The following is a 20,912-nucleotide window of genomic DNA, read 5'->3' as shown; positions in this document are numbered from 1 at the left end:
CCCTTTGCTAAACCGGGGATGGGCATGGCCAACGCATGACGCATCTGGCCGTGGGCCGTGAATTTGACACCTCTGATCTATACTCATGCGTAAAGTAGATACTGTAAACACAACTTAATTTGATCCGTGTAGAATGGCAGTTTAGATCCCAATATTAGGTAATTTGCTACATATATTTAACATCACTTCTGAAGAGTTTAAAATAATTATATTAAGGACATTATAATAATTTGTATAGTATGCATCCAATTGAGTTTTTTATTCCCCTTTTGTCTTAGATGTGAACCCATTAGTTTAGAATATCGAGAGACTGTTCCACAAGGAAATATAATAGCAAATACTATTACAAGGAAATGAAATGCTTCCTTATTTCCCCTGCATTTTTATGAAAGGAATGTGAGCTATGATTATGAATGTTAGGGTGTTAGTGCTCATTATATTACTACTAAAAGCAACCCACCTTTTGAAAATTACAGAAAATGAAATCTTTCCAATTTAAAAGCTGAGGGCTGTGCCAGTGGTGTTTTCTACCTATTCATTAGGAATGTGTAACCTTTAGGTCCCGGGTTGGGCCTCTACCTATCAATCTACATACTTCCATTCATTATTCTCCTCTCCTTGTTAACATACAATCATCTTTGCTGAGATGAAAGGGAAGAGAGACAACCACCTACTTTTTTTTTAAAACCAGTGAAATTATATTTCCTAAAGCATTTAATAAATGGATTTATGCAGAGAGGCCTAAAGAGGAAGTATTTACATATTTTCTTCCTTAAAAATTTTCCCATATATTCTTTTTTATATAATGATAAAATAAGTACAAACTAGCTAGTGCTATTACTATTCAATGATAGGATCACATTTATTTTTTATTTATTGAATTTATATTGCTGCTTATTTGCACATGGTGACTCAAGATGGCTTACAGAATTTAAAACATTTAAAATAATAAAATTAATAAAAAAGAATCAAACAAATTAATATAATATAATAAAATCACCCTCATCCCCTACCCCAGCGACAGCAGATCACATGAGCCATTTAATGGGCTCCATCCAGCTCTGGGTTCCCCAGGCCCGCTGGCAGGACCAGGTTATCAGCGCCTTCCAGAAGAGTGTTAGAGTGGAGGCCATTCTAATCTCTGGAGGAATGATGTTTCAGAGAGAGGGAGCCACCATGGGAAGGCCCTTCTTCTGGGTCCCACCAGGTGTATCTCCCTAGGGATGGGACCCGCAACATTCCCTGCCTCCCTGCTCTGATGGGTCGGGTAGATGACACCAGCAAGAGACGGTCCCTCACATAACCTGGTCCCAAGCCATGAAGGGCTTTAAAATTGACAACTAGCATCTTGAATTGCACTCAGAAGCAAATTGTCAGCCAATGCAGCTCCCGCAGGAGAGGTGATACATGGGCACACTGGGGTCTGCACAAAACCATGCAGGTCGCTGCGTTTTGCACCAACTGGACCTTCCAGATGCTCTTCAAGGGCAGCCCCATGTAGAGTGTGTTGCTTATGTACTTATTTACTAGATTTAATTTGGTGGCTACATCCATATACTGGAAATATATGTTGCTCGATTCAGCAAAAGGCTCCCAAAAGAGTCTGGGCTTCACTTACTTTCTCTACTATATAAATACATGAGGACAAGAGTTCAGAATAAAAGAAAGAAGCAAACAGAGCCTGACTAAAAATGTCCAAATCGAAGATGGACAGTCTCTTGCAATTCATGTTGTACGATAAATCTTGGATGCATTCCAAAATCCAGTATTTTATTAAAGCATGTAATATGTAAGTGGTTTATTTAGACTGATTCATAGGGGATACTTTTCCTGCTTTTCCTGTCAAAGAAAAGAGCATAACTGATGTCAGTTCAAACAGCATCCCTGACCAGCACAGCTGCTATCAACCCAGATGGTCCTCCTTGCTCCAAAAAGTCAGTGTTTGTTTCAGTGGCCTGATTTCCCATCACCCACTCAATAAACATTAGAACCAAGCAGCTTTGCCAAGACACAAGCCCTTTCCCACAAATGAGCCTTGAATAGCCAAAACCATTCTGGACCTTCCAGGAATGATGTTAGCTTTCATGGAGCAGATTCAGTAGCCCAGTCTTACAACACAGGGATCCACGTTGATATTTCTAGTTGACCATTTGGCTATGCCCAAACTTTGGAGGGATGCAAAGTCTGGTTTAATTATACTCTGATCTTTTCAAGGATGTGCCTAGGATAAGTCTTAGATACTGTAAAAGGAGCTGGCTGAGAGTTTTTGTTTGTAAGGAACTAGGAGGAAGAGCAAAAACGATGAACTAAATGATAGAGCAACTTTATCAACCATAGTTACTACTGCTACTACAAGATAGAAAGGCTTACTAGGTCCTAAACAAGTGGCATACTAAGCAATATTGCTGCTTGAAACTTTGCCAATAACCCTACTTGACACAGCCATTCTCCTTAGAGGTATTTGAAACGTGGTAGCAACCATACCTTATAGCTTGAAGGTAGACTCTCTGAAATTCCAAAGTGGATAAAAAATCCTGACAGAGATAACAGTTGGGTCTCGTATTAATATTGGAGAACCTAATGGGCCAGGAAGGGCTAAGTAAATATTCAATTCAATTAATGTTCAAACACATTTCAAGGTAAACCAAAGCCCAAGTACATATCTGGTCAAATGAGTAATGTAAATCCTAGTTCAGATATACTAGACAACCTATGATCCATTGGGTCATCATATTAGAGATATCCCCTTACTAAATGGAGAACAGAATCAGCATGGGTAGGCAAAAATGCTATGGGAGCAGGAGCAACTTCTGATTTCCTGCCAGCTTCCCCATTGAATTTACTAGTTCAAAGCTGTCAGGAAGCACCAAAAACCCTTCCCTTCCTCCCTGGAAGGACGTTCTGAAGAAGCTTTTGCTCAATGTATTTTGTTTCCAGTATCACCAGAACAATCCATTCTCAATTCCTTTTTGCAAGAAACTTTTTCTCTTTAGAAATTTGGCTTAATTGTTTTTTAGAAGGAAAATTCTTATTACAGTCCTCCCCACATGCAAAATTTCAGAGCTTGCACACTTTTTGGTTTAACATTTACTACTGTCTGTATTGCTGCGTTAGCTCCTTCAGGTTTTTTTAGAGCTCAGCTGAAGAGAACAACCCTGGGTTGAAAGACTAAACTGAACATAAATTAGGGGGTGTTAAAGGGCTCAGCCTGAATGGTAACAGCCTATCATAGTTATCTTCCATATGGAAATTTTGGAAAAAGAAGAGCTGCTTGTAAGATTTACACAACCATCCTCCCCAAGTCATAAAAGGAAGTAAGATGACTTCTATTTTCCTCCAGTGAAGGAAGGACAAATCACTCTATAATCACCAGAAGCAAAGCACTTTTCAGTTCCTTCTCTGATCAGAACAAGGAAGTCCCAGTGAAGAGAAGGGGAAGGTTTTATGTTCCACCTACCATTAGCAGCAGAAACACACCAAAATTGCTTTTAGTTTCATAAAGTGTTTCCCTCTTTTTTTGTTTAGATTTTTTTTTATTTTTTTCAAACACACACACACACATACAAACAAACAATGCATTTTCTCTGAACAAAATATTGACCAAGTCAAAACAAAAAAAGCTTGTAAAGTTTATAACATCCCCAAACACAATTTATATATTTCAATTTCTGCCATAATATTCTTTCTCTCTGCTTTTTTATTTTATTTTCCTTCTACTTCTTATCTAATATATAAACAATATTATCATTTGCCCTAACCCCAAATCTTACATTATTTTCAGTTTATTTTCTCTCTTTCCTTTTTTCAATTTACAACCCTTTAATTTGAAGACAATCCTTTCCATCCTTAATTCCTAATTTCCTATTAAAATTTAATATTTTATTAGATGGACCAATTTATCTTTTCTTATTTCCTTACTAGACATTTTACCATTTTATCACAAAAAATATATTTCTTTAAATTTATTTTTCAAATCTCCTTCAATAATCCAAATCAGTTATAATAATATCAAATTTGCAATTCCTCTCTTCCATTAAATTCCCTTCTTGATAGATAATTCCCAATATGCTAATGATCAAAAACAAAATATTTCTTTAAATTCATTTTTCACATCTCCTTTTTCAAATACAAAACAGTATTTTAATTTCTCAATTGTCATGATATCCAATTTGGGCTTCATCATCTTTTCGATTTATCTTCAAAGACAAAATTCTTTCACATCTGCTTTATCAAATATCAAACATCATCTTAATTTCTTTGTAGTAGAGTATATTCGAAAAAACATTATCTTAATCTCTCCATAATAAAGAATAATCAAATCCAATATTACACTCACCAATATCAATCCTAATACAAATCATTTATGACTACAAGCATTACTTTTGCTAAATTCAATTATTACAATCATAAATATTAATATTCAAACAATTGTAGATATATAGCATATTTTCTTCGATATATCATTTTATTCAAATATTCCAATTACCCATGTTAATCAAAATACAAATCATATGTAAATGTCATATTTCCCAACCTTCTTCCCATTAATTATTCCTTTTAACCCTTTTCTTTTGGTCCCCCGTGCACTCCACCTCTTAAGATTTTTTTTTCTTCATCCCATTCTCTTATTTTCCTTATTTTGTCCCCCAGGACTTCGTCAACTTCTGGACCTCCGAACCTTTCGCCGCGAGCTTAAAACTTACTTATTTATCTGCGCTGGACTGGGTTAGTTTTTTAAGTTATGGGTTTTTAATGGGTTTTATCTCCAAATTTTAATTGTGGCCAATTTAATAAGTTTTTTAATTGTATTTTAATTGTATTTATAGTGTATTGTGTATTTTTACTTGGCTGTGAACCGCCCTGAGTCCTTCGGGAGAAGGGCGGTATACAAATTTAAATAATAAATAAATAAATAAATAAATAAATTTTCTTTTTTTCCTTTTTAAAATTGTTATATCTTCTCTTCTGTTTCTTTTCTCTGGTTTTTAAATCTCTTAATTGCCTAGTTTGCCCTGAATTCCCTTCTAATCTCCCTTTTCCCCTTTTCCTCTTTTTTATTTCCCCACTGTTAACCCCAGTGTAATCATTTGATTCTCTTGTGCTTAGACTCTTCCCCTTTTCTTGTTTCTTTCCAATCTCTCTATTTTTACCACTGTCAATCCCAGTGTAATCATTAAGTTGAATGTTTTTCCTATCCTTTTCGCTCTCCCTTTTCTTCCCTCTGTTTGCTTCCTTTTTCTAGTTAATTTTCTTTTAACCCTTCTCATTTTTAGATTGTTACTCCCAGTGTCATCATTTAATTTTCCATAGTCAGTGTTTTTGTCTTCAGTGCTAAGTTTTTGCTTCTCCGTCATGATTTCTTTATCCATTTGGGTCTGTTGTAACACAGTTTCCAGGTCATAGAGTTTGGATGGTCCACACATCGTTTTAATCATATCTTTCAGTTGAAATTTGAATGATGCATGCATCATTTTGATCATTTCAATTATCTCCTGGGACGTTTTGTTGTTTCCACATTCTTTTAATTTCTTTTTTTTTTTTTTATTGAAAGAGTTTTAAAAAAACAAAAACATTTTCCCCCCTTTTTTCCCCCTCCCTCCCAAAAAAAAACAAACAAACAAAACACCCCCCTCCCTCCCCCACCCCCCGGCTTCCCGGGTCAATCACAAGGTAAAGTTATACATAAACCAAACATAGAATAAAATTTTCCCTTCCAATCCAAATAACCACATCCAAAGCTTTTCGTCTCCCAACCCCCTCCCCATTACATAAAATAACTTTCTAATTATTCAAAGGCAATCTGATATTTCTTAATCTGATATCTGTTTTGTAGATAATCAATCCATTTTTTCCATTCAATTAAATATCTTTCCTGCGTATTGTCTTTTAAAAACGCTGAGATTTTAGCCATCTCAGCCAAATTAATAACTTTCAATATCCATTCTTCTATTGTAGGTATCTCTTCTTTCTTCCAGTATTGTCCAATCAATAGTCTTGCTGCTGTTATTAAGTTCAAAATCAATTTAGTCTCAATCCCTGTACAATCCGTTATAATTCCCAAAAGGAAAAATTGTGGCAGGAACTTTATCTTCTTCTTCAGTACATTTTGAATAATCCACCAAATTCTTATCCAAAAGACCTTAATTTTCTTGCAAGTCCACCAAATATGAAAATATGTAGCATCATCACAATCACATCTCCAACATTTCGCTTGGATATTTTTGATCATTTCAATTATCTCCTGGGACGTTTTGTTGTTTCCACATTCTTTTAATTTCAATTTAGAGTTCTGTTGTAGTCCACCTTCTTTAGTTGTTGAGCTCAAACAGCTTAAAAGAAAACAAATCCTCCTTAAAACTTCCCATGGCTTTTTGTAAATCAAGGTCATTTTAAAAAAAGAAATTTTTCTGGCTTACAAATTAATTGTTGTAATTCTTCTTTTCCACCAGTAGATGTAGATGTCTACAGTAGATGTCTCTCTCCACAATACCAATCAACCCAATCCACAATATCAATCAGCACAGTAACAAAGTAACCAATTTGTGTGTTAAATTCACGTTACAAATGTTCCTCAATTTCTTTCTTCTTAATATTATATTTCCCAAATTAAAGTTTAAAATCCAAGTCCAATTGTAAATCTTTCTTTTCAGGGCTTTTTTAAAAAATATTTTTCTTTGTTTTTCCTTCATTGTTCAACGTTCAAAATTTTTAAAGTTATTTCCAGTCTTCTTACACAGCTACTTTCTTTCAGGTTTTTTTCTTATAATACTTCAATTATCTCACTTCCGTTCAAATCCAAATAGCAAGCTTCATTCTGGACAAGTGCTTTAGCTTCCGCTTTGTCCATCTCCCTCCATTAACATCCCCGATGCCAATTAGCTGCTGTTTCCTTGCCAGGGACACCTTTTCAATTTTTTTAAAAAGTTCTTTTTTACCTGGCCAATCACTCACCTGATATCAGTACTCCATCCAAATCACTGCTCCTGCTCAAAACTTATTCCGGTTGCCCCAGCTTCATGATGGCCGCCATGGCCCCCATCCCTGCCGCCTGTTCCCCATACCTACAGGACAGATCCGGTCTGAAGACCCCCAGACAGTGGTTTGTCAGCCTGGATTTTTGCAAGGCTCATCAGAGTCCGCTATTTCCAGACTGTCTCGCCACACAAAGCTTCTGGTTTTTTTCAAGTGTTTCTCTCTTATGTGGCTACAGTTAATTTCCATTATTTTGATAGTTGCTGAAATTAGCTAAGCAATAGAGAAAAAGAAGACAACGCTACTGAAACGAGAATAGAAAAAAGAAAGAAAAATGTTGTAGGGTAGATTAATCCTATAATTAAAGATATTACAAGATAGTTGAAATAAGAGATAAAACAAGCCATTGGAAGTGAAAATCTGTCTTGTGTTTAGCTTTTTAAAATTTGTCAGCAGAGATTAGAGCAGACACTTCTTGTAGAACTTTGTTTTTCTTGCTTTGATATGTTTTTTTCTGAAAAGTATTACACTGTGCCTACCTGCAAGGTTTACACTTACATTCGTTAATTCTGCAATGAGGGAATATTCTAGTATGGTTTAATGGAACCTTTTGAAAATTTTAACATTCTCGCTGTGGATTCTGCATAAGTGTCAATGCTGGATTGTTTTACAAAGGAAACTTTATACTTGATTTTTTAAATTTTGTTTTTTATTAATATTGGGAAAAGTGACTTCTATGGATATTTAGCTTATCTCTCTTTAGTGAGGAAACACATATATTCCTAGGCCCTTAATGTGTATTTGTGTGTTATATTGGGTATGTGAACATAGTTTTTGTAATTTGTAAAGTAAGGTTTATGAATAGTTTATTCATCTGACGATGAATAAACAAATCCTGACTTAATGGATGTAGTATGACTCTACTCTAGTCATGGGTGATATGCAAATATCTCTCCTTTTTTATAGTTGGTTGATGTTTAATAGTTTTGATTGCTTGCATGCTGGCAGGGAAGGACAGAGCCCAAATTATAACATTGCAACATGAAAATAATTCCAACCAATAAAACCCACTGGATTTAAGTAGCATGTTTGCAGTTGCCTCCTGCTTATACATGTTTTTAAACTGACATCATTATTTATTTATCAGAAACTGATTTTAGATTCTTAAAAATTGTTTCTCACCATTCATATGGCACCAGACCAAAATAACTTTTAGGAAAGACATTATCATATATTCTTCATAACCTTTCTTTGTTACAGAAACAAAGAAAAAATACATCTCACATTAGAAATGGAAATGTTTCAGAGAGAAAACTGTTTTTTGGACAAAAACCTATAAGCATCAACATTACAAGGCAAAAACAACATTTTTCACAGGGCACTTTTTTGTGGTTGTTTAGAAAATCTTCCAAATTTAACAGTGTAGAAAGTTCTGTATCCATGTGAGTCTGTTGCCAAAAGACAATTAGAATTCATTAAAAGAGCATTTCAGGTTTTACAATTTATTTATTTTCATAAAAGCAGCATTTTTTCCTTCATGGCTAGGATCTTAAATATTTTTTTGATTATTTTATCTTACTTTCCTTCTGGAATGAAATGCTTTGTTTTGTGGTGCAGGAAAAACTGAGGCACCCTCTCCCACAAAAGTTTTCGATCTCAATATATGAAGGCTCTTCTTATAATCTTTTTTTCCGTTCCACAGCTAACCGTAAAGCATCAATCAAAGTACTTTTGTTATTTTGGATGTTGTACTGGCTCAGTTTTATCAATTTTTCAAAATCCTCTTCTGAATATTGCAAAGCATAAACATTATAAGGACCATAGGTACTGGTCACATCAATATCACCATCATTCATCTCTTCAGGACTACGCTTCACACCTATGATTTTTCAAAATAAGAGGGGAAAAAAATAACCCAGGTTGGTCGGATGCAGAAAATATTGGAGATTACTCAATTTATTTTAGCATATGTTTCTCCCTCATTTAAACTGCATTAGATGCATGAATTGCTGCACTTTGACTGCAGATATATATATGAGCATGGCAAACTAATCTATCAGGAAAAAAGATTTTCTTAGCAAGGGAAAAAGAAAGATTAATGGAAATTTTTAGCAATTTTTCATTTGAGAGACCATTGAAATGCATATCAGATAAATTTGTTCAAGGCTAATTTGTGAGAATATCATCACTGAGATGGATTTAAACTGCTGTCTCTATATTTCAATCAACCTTGGAAGGAAATAATTACACTGAAGGCAAACAAGAGACTCAAGACACTTCAGATTGATCCTTGAGAACTGGGAAAACAACACAGATAATTTACTTGTCTTCTGAAGTTGTCTTCGAATCTCTAATGTATAAGAGACCTATTGGTTACTATCACTGTTTTCAACATATTCTTTACCAGTTCTTACACCACAAACATGGACAAGGTTAAGTCAAAAAATTGGACATAGCTAGCAGAAAAAATATATTGCATCCAATTTAATTATTTAAAACAGTGGTAATAACTAGTTGCCTTGTTTTTTATTCTATCACAGTGATGGCGAATCTTTTCAGCACTGAGTACCCAAACTGGAACGCACATGCGTGCATGCCGGAAACCCAAAGTCCAGCTGGCTGGTGCGCGTATGCTTGTTTTTTTTACCATTTTCGGGCCACTTTCAGGCTGTTTTTGGGCCAATTTCAAGGTGTTTTGGAGCTCTTTTCAGGGTCATTTTCAGGCAGTTTTTTGGACCAAAAGTACCCTGAAAACTCCCAAAAATGGCCTAAATACACCCTAAAATGGCCTGAAAACGGCCTGAAAAATGGTCCCCCAAATGGCCCAAAAATAGCCCAAAAATGCTCCCCAAAAGGCCTGTTTTTGGCCATTTTTTTGGCTATTTTCAGGCCATTTTCTGGTGCTCCAGAGCCTGTGAAGATCAGCTGCCACGCCAGAAAGCAGAAAAGCAGCTGGCAATGGCATGTCTGCCCACGTGTGCCATCACGGTTCTATCACATTAAATTTTAAAGTTAAAAAAGAAAATAGAATTTTTGAAGGTATTCCATAACTGCAAAACATTTTATTGGAGAGAAAGGGAAAGCACAATTTTTGTATCCCCACTTTTCACAGTTTGCAAATCAATTGTTCCCTTTAATCCCGAGACCAAATTCTTTTTCTCTTTTATATTTCATGAGTCTCTGGATCTCACATTTAGTTCAAACACAACACTAGACATAATTAAAAGGAGTGGGGGAAAGTAAAAAAAAAACCATTCACACACACTTACCAGGTTCTTTATAATTTTGGAAGGTATTACAAACCAGGGGATAAAGAAGAACTAATGGAATATTTGAATCTTCTTGATCTCCTACCAAATAGCATTCCTTTACATCTTTTTCATCTTGTTCCTGTGGGATAATTCTGGGAAAAGGAATTCCTTGTTCTGAGAAATAATCTGAGGCCATTTGCAGAGGCTGTATAGATTGGGGGAGGGGGGAATAGTCAAATAAGTTTTATAAGTACTTTATTTTTTAAATAAAAAGTATTAAAATCTTATCATAGCTGTCTCACAAGAGTTCTTATGAGCTACAGTTGGCTTAGTAGCTCAATTCTGCAATTTCTAAAGGCTTATAAATGAACAAACAAGATATGAAAGAACACAAAAGATGCTGATTGTTTCTTTTTAAAGAAGAAACCCACCAAACCCATTTTGCTCCTTAATCCTGTCCCCCCAATGGGAAAAAGACCCACCAGATTGAATATTTTGCTTTGTGCATTCCAGTAATGTCTCTCCAAATTAGGGGTTTTCCTTTAAAATAAAGACAAGACAAGACCCTATTGGTTTTAGGCCCTGATCCTGGTCATTTAGAGGGCAGCTGTCAATACAGTTTGTACAATGTAATGTGGCCTTAGAATTGAGGTGTATTGTGTACGTCTGCATACTGGGTAGATTGAAATGTGATTGAATTCTATACCCATTTCTCAGTCTTTATTCAAAGATCTCTAAAATACCAGTAGATTGGAAGCAAACCAGATCTCAGGAAGAAGCTCATTTCAGAGGGCAGGCCTTGCAATGGGGGTGTGCTCTTGGGGTCCTGATAGATGGCACCGTTTAGTCAAAGGAATGCACAGCACATCATCCCTGACAAATCAAATGAGCTGGGCAGATAATATGGGAGGTAGGTGGTTCCTCATGTAACATGGAGAACACAATAATTGGGGGGCTGGGGGCGGGAAAGGTGCCCTGATTTAACATTCAGTCATTTTCTGGTAATAATTAGCATCATTTAAATAGCAACTTCGTTGGGCCTTTCCTCTATCCCAAAATCTTATTTGTGTGTTGTGTAAACCAGAGGACAAAAGAGGGCACTAGAAGTCAAGAAACTAATATAGCTTAAACTGTGATTCCATAAGATCAGCAACAAAGGCAAAATTTCTTATTTATTAAAGGTGGCAAATAAAGGTTTCAGTAAGTTAATTGGCCCAATTGATAGTGCGTGCATCTGTCCACAATGCCGAAAGTTTTTTTTTTAAACCAATTTCTCACTTTCATGTGAGAAATGTCATGTGGCTGAAGAGGAAGCAGCTGCAAGAATAAGATTCTGTAAGAATAAGATTCCTGCCGAAAAGAAAACTAAGTTCTGACAGTCAACTTCCTCTTTGCATCAGAAAACAACAGGACTTATAAGCACAATTGTTGGGAGTGGAATGTCAGTTTCTCACCCGCAGTTGTGAACCTGAGCTATAATTTAAATGTATGAAGACGTCCACTTTTCTCTCCGGCCTCATAAGTGGGGGATAGCTGGTATCGAGGACAAATGCATTATCCACCAGATACAGATGCTTTTCGGCTCCAGTTAGCTGGTTAGGAAAACTGTCAAGATCACAATCTAAATGAAATATATTTACGGTTAAAAGCAGGCTTAAGAAAAGTTTAAAAAATAGACACATTCATGTAACTGCAGCTCAGGAGGAACAATACTGTTATTTTTCTTCTATGCAGCGGACAACTAGGTTTCTCTTTTCCAAATATCTGCCTTTCAGTAATTTGATAAAAGAATCAGTAATAATAACAACAACAACAACAACAACAACAACAACAACAACAGCAGCAGAGTTGGAAGGGACCTTGGAGGTCTTCTAGTCCAACCCCCTGCCCAGGCAGGAAACCCTACACCATTTCCGACAAATGGTTATCCAACATTTTCTTAAAAAATTTCAGTGTTGGAGCATTTACAACTTCTGCAGGCAAGTTGTTCCACTGATTAATTGTTCTAACTGTCAGGAAATTTTTCCTTAGTTCTAAGTTGCTTCTTTCCTTGATTAATTTCCACCCATTGTTTCTTGTCCTACCCTCAGGTGCTTTGGAGAATAATTTGACTCCCTCTTCTTTGTGGCAACCCCTGAGATATTGGAACACTGCTATCATGTCTCCCCTAGTCCTTCTTTTCATTAAACTAGACATACCGAGTTCCTGCAACTGTTCTTCATCTGTTTTAGCCTCCAGTCCCTAATCATCTTTGTTGCTCTTCTCTGCACTCTTTCTAGAGTCTCAACATCTTTTTTGTGTTGTGTTGTCCAATGTTGTGAATGCTCCAATACTGGAAATTTTTAAGAAAATGTTGGATAACCATCTGTCTGAGATGATGTAGGGTTTCCTGCCTGGGCAGGGGGTTGGACTAGAAGACCTCCAAGGTCCTTTCCAACTCTGTTGTTATTATTGTTATTTTACATCAGTTTCATCTATCAATCTAGTTTTTGTAAACAAACAGCAAAGTCTCCAATACGTGCTAAGAGTATCACTGGAGTACAAGCTCTTCAAAAGGATCTTTCATTAAAAAGAAACTATACCTTTCCAGTTTGCAAATCCACTCTCTAAATACTCATCGTGCATTGGGCAACCTCTCAGAAAATTGGGGACCAATGACACAGCAGGTCGCCACATAGTAACATCTTGCAAAATGCTGGCAAGGCTTCCTGGAGGATACTGGACTCGAACAGGAAGTTTATATGCTTTTGGACAGCATCCAAGCTCTTCTGCAGACAAAATAATATACATTAAATGCATGCAGGGTTGTTGTTTTTTCACGGCCATACCTATAATAACCATATTGGTATGGGACACTTGAAATGTGAATAGAATAAAATACAGTAGAGTAGAGTAGAGTAGAGCAGAGCAGAATAGAATAGAATAGAATCTTTTTTTGTGTGTAAAAGTTTTTATTTTTTCCTTTAAAACAAAACACATAAACATAAAAGCATTTTCAATCCCAATATTGTGTGTCGGCGGGGTGGTTACATATCTCTTGTGCACCTTCAATTTACAGATATCCTTAATTTATCTAAAGTTATATCATCTCCATCTAGTATCTAAACTTTTAATTAACCAATGGCTACAGACTTTATTTCTCTCATTCCATATGCATATCTACTAGTAAATATTTTATCTGGTAACATCATTCATTCTATCGTTCTAAACCATTCAATTTAATGTTTCAATTAATAATATTTTTTCTCTAATCTTTACTAACATATCTTTCCTTCTAGCCATTGATAAAATATATCCCATATCTTATAATATTGCTTTTCTTCCTAGAATAGAATCTTTATTGTCACTTTAAATGTACATTAGTCAGCTTACATTAAAATGAAGTTATCTTTTGCATTCAGCACTCAAAGATAATCATTATGCATATAGCCACACACACACACACACGACACAGAAAAACATCACAGTCTAGTGATGACTGACTGACTTTTTCTCATTTCATCTGGACTTTGTACTCACATTTTCACTTTCACATTTCTCTCTTGTCTGGCCAAATTTTAAATAATCAAAAATAATTTACACAAGGGTTTCATTGCCCCAAAGGAGCTCTGACACACCCATTTTACTTTTTAAAAAAGCACAGGTATAATTTAGCATTTTGCTTTCAGCAATGGGATCTTGATGAGCTATGATATTTGTGTGCATGGAAAAAATGTTTTTTCCTATACCATCTGCATCACCAAAGTTATGTGTTTTCAAGAACAGGATTCATTGGACCGTTTCTCTGAAACTAAAAAAAACCTGTCTGATCTGTAGGTATGAAATGTATTTATTTATTCAATTTATTGGCCACCCATCTTACCACAGGGTAACTTTGGGTGGCTTGCAATATTAAAAAATAAAACTATACAAATAAAATGCTACAAAAGTATATAAAAATACAATCGCTAAAAGATGGGGAGAGAGGGAGTAGGATGAACAAGGGGGAGGTAGGTTCTGATATTAATCTAACAGCCAGCCCCAACATGAAACCCAGAGAAAACAACTGCAATTATTTATTAAATTTCTACATTGCCCATTTTATCTAAATAACATTAAGTGACACATACTGAAAGGATATTATTTTTGGCAGCTACTGATAGCTACTCTCTTACATTTTTTCAATTGCACTGAAGGCCTCAGGGACTGAATTGGGGACCTTCTGCAAATAAACATTTGCTTTCCTACAGCCCTTGCGATGTATTTTATTCAAAGGGAGTGTAGAGAACGGGCATGTTACTACGTGAGAAAAGGAACACAGCACGACAGGACAGGGACTTCCCAGGACCATTTCAAACAGAAAACCCGATTGGTGGTTTTGAAAGCCAATCAAAAGGCCAGCAAGACTGGGTCAAACCTTGCCCTTTCTGTTTCCCGACCAGAAGTCAAGCCAGTTTCAGTCCTGATACCAGAATGAAAATGGGTTTCATGCAATTATTGTTATTAATTCTGGGTATTTTGTACCAGTATCTTAAACTATAAAATATTTATCAGATAAAAATACAGGAAATGATATAAATAGCCTCAGTCCATATTATCAAACAAAGCAGGAGAAGATCTAAAAGCAACTTACCAATTTCAGTTATTCTGTCTCGTGTCCAGATCTGCCAAAAATCTTCTGAATTGGTAGCCAGGAACCAGCAATCCATAATGTTCAGAGAAAACACACTACTCCAGATTCCTGCAAGAGGCGAGACAGGAGTGTTTTTGTAAGATCTTAAAAATAATTGTGATGAAATGATTCTTTTCCTTTTCTACTTTATTGTTTCATAATATAATTGTTATATTTTATATTAGTGAATCATTTAGCCACGGTTATGTACACTGCCATGTTATTTTAAGGTTTAACCCAGAATGTTGTGGGACACACTCCAGCTGTGAACTGATCTGTGCCTTAGGCAGGATTTTACGCCCTAGAATATTGCATAGTGCCATGATGGCAAACTTATGGCACGCGTGCCCAAAGTGGCATGTGGAGCCATGTCACCTGGCATGCATGACGTTGCCCGTTCCTCTTCTGGGTTTCTGGTGCACATGTGCACGCGACAATCAGCTGGCCTTTGTGCATGCGGCATTGCCGGAAACTAGAACAGCTGATCTTTCATTTTCCAGTGACAGCATGTGTGCCAGCCAGCTGATTGGCACATGCGCATGCGCGGCAGTAACCGGAAGACTTGCTGGTCGGTGCACATGCCCTCTGGACAGCTCCCCTTCCTGGTTGCAGCCCTGATGAGCATGCAAGAAGTGTTCCCTTTTCAGCATCCACCCACATGTGCGCTGCACTCCCTTTTCGGCAATTGGTGCCAAAAAGGTTTGCCATCACTGGCATAGTGAATAACTGACTCCTTGAATTTGTTAGGCAGTACTTTTACTCATCTCTGCAATTACAAAAATAAATATGTGTTTTTATACACATACAACTCCGTTCTCGTAAATCAGAACAGAGCAAGTAATAAGGTTTGTAATCATCATTTACAAATGGCGCCTAACCTTATGAGATTTCATTGCTTTTCCATGAGAAATGAAAACTTTCATTTTCAATTATAGTGTATTTTTGCTGCAACCAAGAATATAGGATGCTGCTTATTCCAAACAACCAAACACTGTAGATACTGTATAGTGAAATGGATCCATATCATCATAATTAATTAAAATGTGCTAAACAATGGATGAATTCTATTTAAAGCCCTTCATCAGTGTGTATCTTAAATTATAAGAAAATTAAGAAAGTATAATGTTGATATTTGAGATATGTGCAAAATGTATTATTTACAAATTTTAAAAAAATCATGCAGATAACCTGTTACAGTCATACCTTGTTACTCGACTGCTCTGAAACTTGTCAAATTTGGTACTCAATACATTTTGATGAGAAAATTTTATCCTGGGATTCGTTTGTTTGGTACTCGATGTGCAAGTTAAAAGTGTTGCTTGCTTGTGACTCGCTAACCTTTCCAGCCACTCTTATTTTGTGCCCTTTAACCATGTGGTAACTCTTGCCCTGTGCATATCTCCTTGCAGCCTTATCTTAGCTTCTGTATTCATTTTTATATTTTTGCCTTTTTTTTCTCATCGGTATAGGTAAAGTAAAATTTTTGTTTTATTTAATCTAAGTATTTATTATTATTATTATTAAAAACAACAACAACAACAACAACAACAACAACAACAACAACAGAGTTGGAAGGGACCTTCCCAGGCAGGAAACCCTACACCATTTCAGACAAATGGTTATCCAACGTTTTCTTAAAAATTTCCAGTGTTGGAGCATTCACAACTTCTGCAGGCAAGTTGAACTGATTAATTGTTGTAACTGTCAGGAAATTTCTCCTTAGTTCTAAGTTAATAATAATAATAATAATAATAATAATAATAATAATAATAATAATAATAATAATAATAATAATAATAATATTTTAATTTTTATACCACCCTTCTCCCGAAGGACTCAGGGCTGTTAACAGCCAGATAAAATAACAATCAAATACAGTACAATAAAACCAGAATTAAAAAACTTATTCAATATAGCCAATAATTTAAATATAAAATACATAATATAAAACCCCATTAAAAATCCTATTAAAACCCGTTTTATGCCAGTCCTGCGCGGAAGAATAAATACGTCTTCAGCTTGCGGCGAAAGGTCCGGAGGTCAGGAAGTTGACGAAGTCCTGGAGAAAGCTCGTTCCAGAGGGTAGGTGCCCCCACAGAGAAGGCTCTCCCCCTGGGAGTCACCAGCCAACATTGTTTGGCTGATGGCACCCTGAGGAGACCCTCTCTATGGGAGCGCACCGGTCGGTGGGAGGCAAGTGGTAGCAGAAGGCGGTCCCGTAAATATCCCGGTCCTAAGCCATGGAGTGCTTTAAAGGTGGTAACCAACACCTTGAAGTGAACCCGGAAGACCACAGGCAGCCAGTGCAGCTTGCGCAGGAGAGGTGTTATATGAGAGCCACGAGTGGCTCCCTCTATCACCCGCACAGCCACATTCTGGACCAACTGGAGCCTCCGGGTGCTCTTCAAGGGAAGCCCCATGTAGAGAACATTGCAGTAGTCCAGGCGAGAAGTGACGAGGGCATGAGTGACTGTGCATAGGGAATCCCGGTCTAGAAAGGGGCGCAACTGGCGCACCAGGCAGACCTGGTAAAAAGCTCTCCTGGAGACGGTCATCAGATGTTCTTCAAAAGACAACCGCCTGTCCAGGAGAACACCTGCAATGGAGTGCACCCTCTCCATTGGGGCCAATGATTCGCCCCCGACAGTCAGCAGCGGTTGCAGCTGTACCGGGATGCCGGCATCCACAGCCTGTTGAGCTTGAGCCTGTTTCTCCCCATCCAGACCCGCACAGCCTCCAGACACCGAGACAACACTTCGACAGCTTCATTGGGGTGGTCAGGGGTGGAAATGTACAGCTGAGTATCATCAGCGTACAGTTGGTATCTCACCCCAAAACCACTGATGACCTCACCCAGCGGCTTCATATAGATGTTGAACAGGAGAGGCGAGAGAACCGACCCCTGTGGCACCCCACACATGAGGCGCCTTGCGGTCGATCTCTGCCCCCCTGCCAACACCGTCTGCGATCGGTCGGAGAGATAGGATGAGAACCACTGAAAGACGGTGCCCCCCACTCCTAAACTCCCCAACCGTCGCAGCAGGATACCATGGTCAATGGTATCAAAAGCCGCTGAGAGATCTAAGAGGACCAGGGCAGAGGAATAACCCCTGTCCCGAGCCCTCCAGAGATCATCCACCAATGCGACCGAAGCCGTCTCCGTGCTGTACCCGAGCCGAAAACCGGACTGGAACGGGTCTAGATAGACAGATTCATCCAGGTATTGGGGTAACTGATGTGCCACCACACTCTCAACAACCTTCACCACAAAGCGAAGGTTGGAGATGGGACGATAGTTTCCCAAAACAGCTGGGTCCAGGGAGGGCTTCTTGAGGAGGGGCCTCAGCACCACCTCTTTCAAGGCGCTGGGAACAACACCCTCCCTCAAGGAAGCATTAACAATTCCCTGGAGCCAGCCTCATGTAATCTCCTGAGTGGCCAGCACCAACCAGGAGGGACACGGGTCCAATAAACATGTGGTGGCATTCAGTCGTCCCAGCAACCTGTCCATGTCCTCAGGAGCCACAGGATCGTACTCATCCCAGATGGTCTCAACAAGACTAGCCTCCATCATCTCACCTGTTGCATCTCTTCTTGATTAGTTTCCACCCATTCCTTCTTGTTCTACCCTCAGGTGCTTTGGAGAATAGTTTGACTCCCTCTTTTTTGTGGCAACCCCTGAGATATTGGAACATTGCTATTATGTCTCCCCTAGTCCTTCTTTTCATTAAACAAGACATACCCAGTTCCTGCAACTGTTCTTCATATGTTTTAGCCTCCAGTCCCCTAATCATCTTTGTTGCTCTTCTCTGCACTCTTTCTAGAGTCTCAACATCTGTTTTACATCGTGGCGACCAAAACTGAATGCAATATTCAAAGTGAGGCCTTTCCAAGGCATTATAAAGTGGTATTAACAGTTCACGTGATCTTGATTCTATCTCTCTGTTTATGCAGCCCAGAACTGTGTTGGCTTTTTTGGCAGCTGCTGCACACTGCTGGCTCATATCAAAATGGTTGTCCACTAGGACTCCAAGATCCCTCTCACAGTTACTACTATTGAGCATTTACTTAGATTTACTTCTCATGTAAAGTAATGATATGCAACCCTATCTTTTTACACATTGCCTTAAAAATGTGCATTGTCTTTGGTTTGGGAACACATTCAATTTATTCACTGTACCTTATTTCTTATGGGAAAAATTTGTTTGGTACTCATCATTTTTGGTACTCATTGTACCTTCCAGAACCAGAGGTACCACCGCATTTGGTATATTTCAGTGTGAGGCTAGTGGCATCTGCATTTTAATTAGCAATTTAGTTACCTTCTAAAAAGCAGATACGTGATTCTGGGATTTTCTTCATCAAACGACCCATGAAGAATTCGCTACCAAAGTGTTCAGCACGAATGTAGGCACCATATTTTTGGAATCCAACTTCATATGGTGTGAATTCCAACCATTCTAAAAACAGAGACGTAAAAGCATAATATCCCAAAAATGTTATTCATAACATTTTATATTATGTTTTTAATTATTTATTTAACAGGTTTAAGTATCTGCCCATATTGATATAATTCTATGACTGTATTCAATGTACACATTTAATAAAAGTTATCTTTAACACATGTCGTACATCAGAGAACTGGAGAGAAGCAACCCTAAATATTGGTGATGTTATGTCCTCCTCGCCTCCGTCCGAACGATGGCTTAATTAGCTGGCTCTTATCAGCTCTGGCAGCAAAAGAGGCAGCATCTGCCAAGAGCCCTCGTTAGCTGCCAAGACGCTGGTGAGTCACAACCTTCAGCTCTAATCAACCCGTGGATTTGCCTGATACAAAGAGACACACCAGCTCTTGCTGCCTTTTATATCCTGTGGGGTGTGGCTCCATGACTCAGCACTTCCTAGGCCTGCCCCTCCCCTGTTTCTGTTGTTCCCTTCTCTCCTGCCTACGAAACCTGGGATTGAGCCAAGCCTGATTGCTGTCCGCTGGGTCTACAGGCGTGGCTTGGGGTGGGGGAAGAGTCAGGGGAGGAGGCCTCGTTATCTCTTTCACTTGGCCTGCTTCTGGCTCCTAGAGCTGATCCAGGGAGGCCGGTGCTTCCGAGGTAAGTCCTGACGGCCCTTCCCCCTCACTGTCCAAGTCACTTTCTGGCAGCAGGCCCGGCTCCAAGGCACTTTCGGGCATGGAGCCAGGTTTGGGGGCTGGAGCCACAACAGGTGAGTAAAGTAGTCGACATTTTCAAGCTTTGCTAGAACATGCTGATCAGGGTTGGAGAAGTTTGCATGGGCTGGGAGGTAGGGATCCTGGGGGAAAAAAAAAGCTTTGTGGTTTAATTTCTATACCTTCCTGTTGAAACAAACTGAAGCGAGTCAAGTATTCTAGATCCTTAATATCCAAATATGTCATAGCCATTCCTGCAATATTTGATTTAGAGAAGCAATACCATCAGTAGGTTGACCAAAGCCCACTGAACTTTTTAAAGCACCTTATATAGGGGGATGTCTTTATAAGTGGAACTTTTTTTTTCTTACAGTGTGGGACTTTTGCATCATCCAAACTGCTTCGACCAACTAATCTAGGCTTCTTTTTAAAATCTGTAAATCTGTTTTTAAATTTATTGACTTTTATGTGGCTATTTATTTATTTATTTATCTTCAGTGTCTTTGAGTCAGTCTTGAGAAGGCCCTGCAGTTTTCTTGACAAGGTTTCTTCAGAAGTGGTTTGCCATTGCCTCCTTCCTAGAGCTGAGAGAATGTGACTGGCCTAAGGCCTAATTATTTCTGAATTGGATATTTGGTTATGTATATCTCCAAATGTAAGTGCAAGTTACCATTACCTCTGAACCCTCGATTACTTAGTTTCTCTTTCACATTGAGGCAAAGATATATTGGTAGAGGATTCTGTCCATCAGTTAGGGCCTGCTGCTGATCTGAAAGTTTGTGAGGGTTTTCCTTGTTTGTGAAAAAAAGCAAGAACATAGTTATTGTAGCTGAAAAAGACAAAAAAAATCTCACTTAGCATTTGAAACCTTATTGAG

General features: G+C 38.0%; 1 protein-coding gene across 1 annotated transcript in view; it reads right to left on the bottom strand.

The window, feature by feature from the left end:
• Positions 1-7,052: 7,052 nt before the first annotated feature.
• The window catches only part of LOC131187598 (cytosolic phospholipase A2 epsilon-like), a 63,027-nt gene continuing 49,167 nt past the window's right edge, over positions 7,053-20,912 (bottom strand). Inside the window, exons 14-20 of the mRNA XM_058162024.1 lie at positions 20,712-20,826; positions 19,197-19,334; positions 14,836-14,943; positions 12,806-12,991; positions 11,678-11,844; positions 10,242-10,428; positions 7,053-8,851 (exon numbers count right to left, since the gene is read on the bottom strand). Of these exons, the coding sequence (XP_058018007.1) occupies positions 8,649-8,851; positions 10,242-10,428; positions 11,678-11,844; positions 12,806-12,991; positions 14,836-14,943; positions 19,197-19,334; positions 20,712-20,826 (1,104 nt within the window). The 3' untranslated portion in view covers positions 7,053-8,648. The remainder of the gene's footprint in view (positions 8,852-10,241; positions 10,429-11,677; positions 11,845-12,805; positions 12,992-14,835; positions 14,944-19,196; positions 19,335-20,711; positions 20,827-20,912) is intronic.

This window comes from Ahaetulla prasina, chromosome 1, assembly GCF_028640845.1.
Source record: "Ahaetulla prasina isolate Xishuangbanna chromosome 1, ASM2864084v1, whole genome shotgun sequence".
Classification (NCBI taxonomy): Eukaryota; Metazoa; Chordata; class Lepidosauria; order Squamata; family Colubridae; genus Ahaetulla; species Ahaetulla prasina.
The sequence above is the reverse complement of the archived record's forward strand: the minus strand, read 5'-3'. Positions and strand labels throughout refer to the sequence as shown.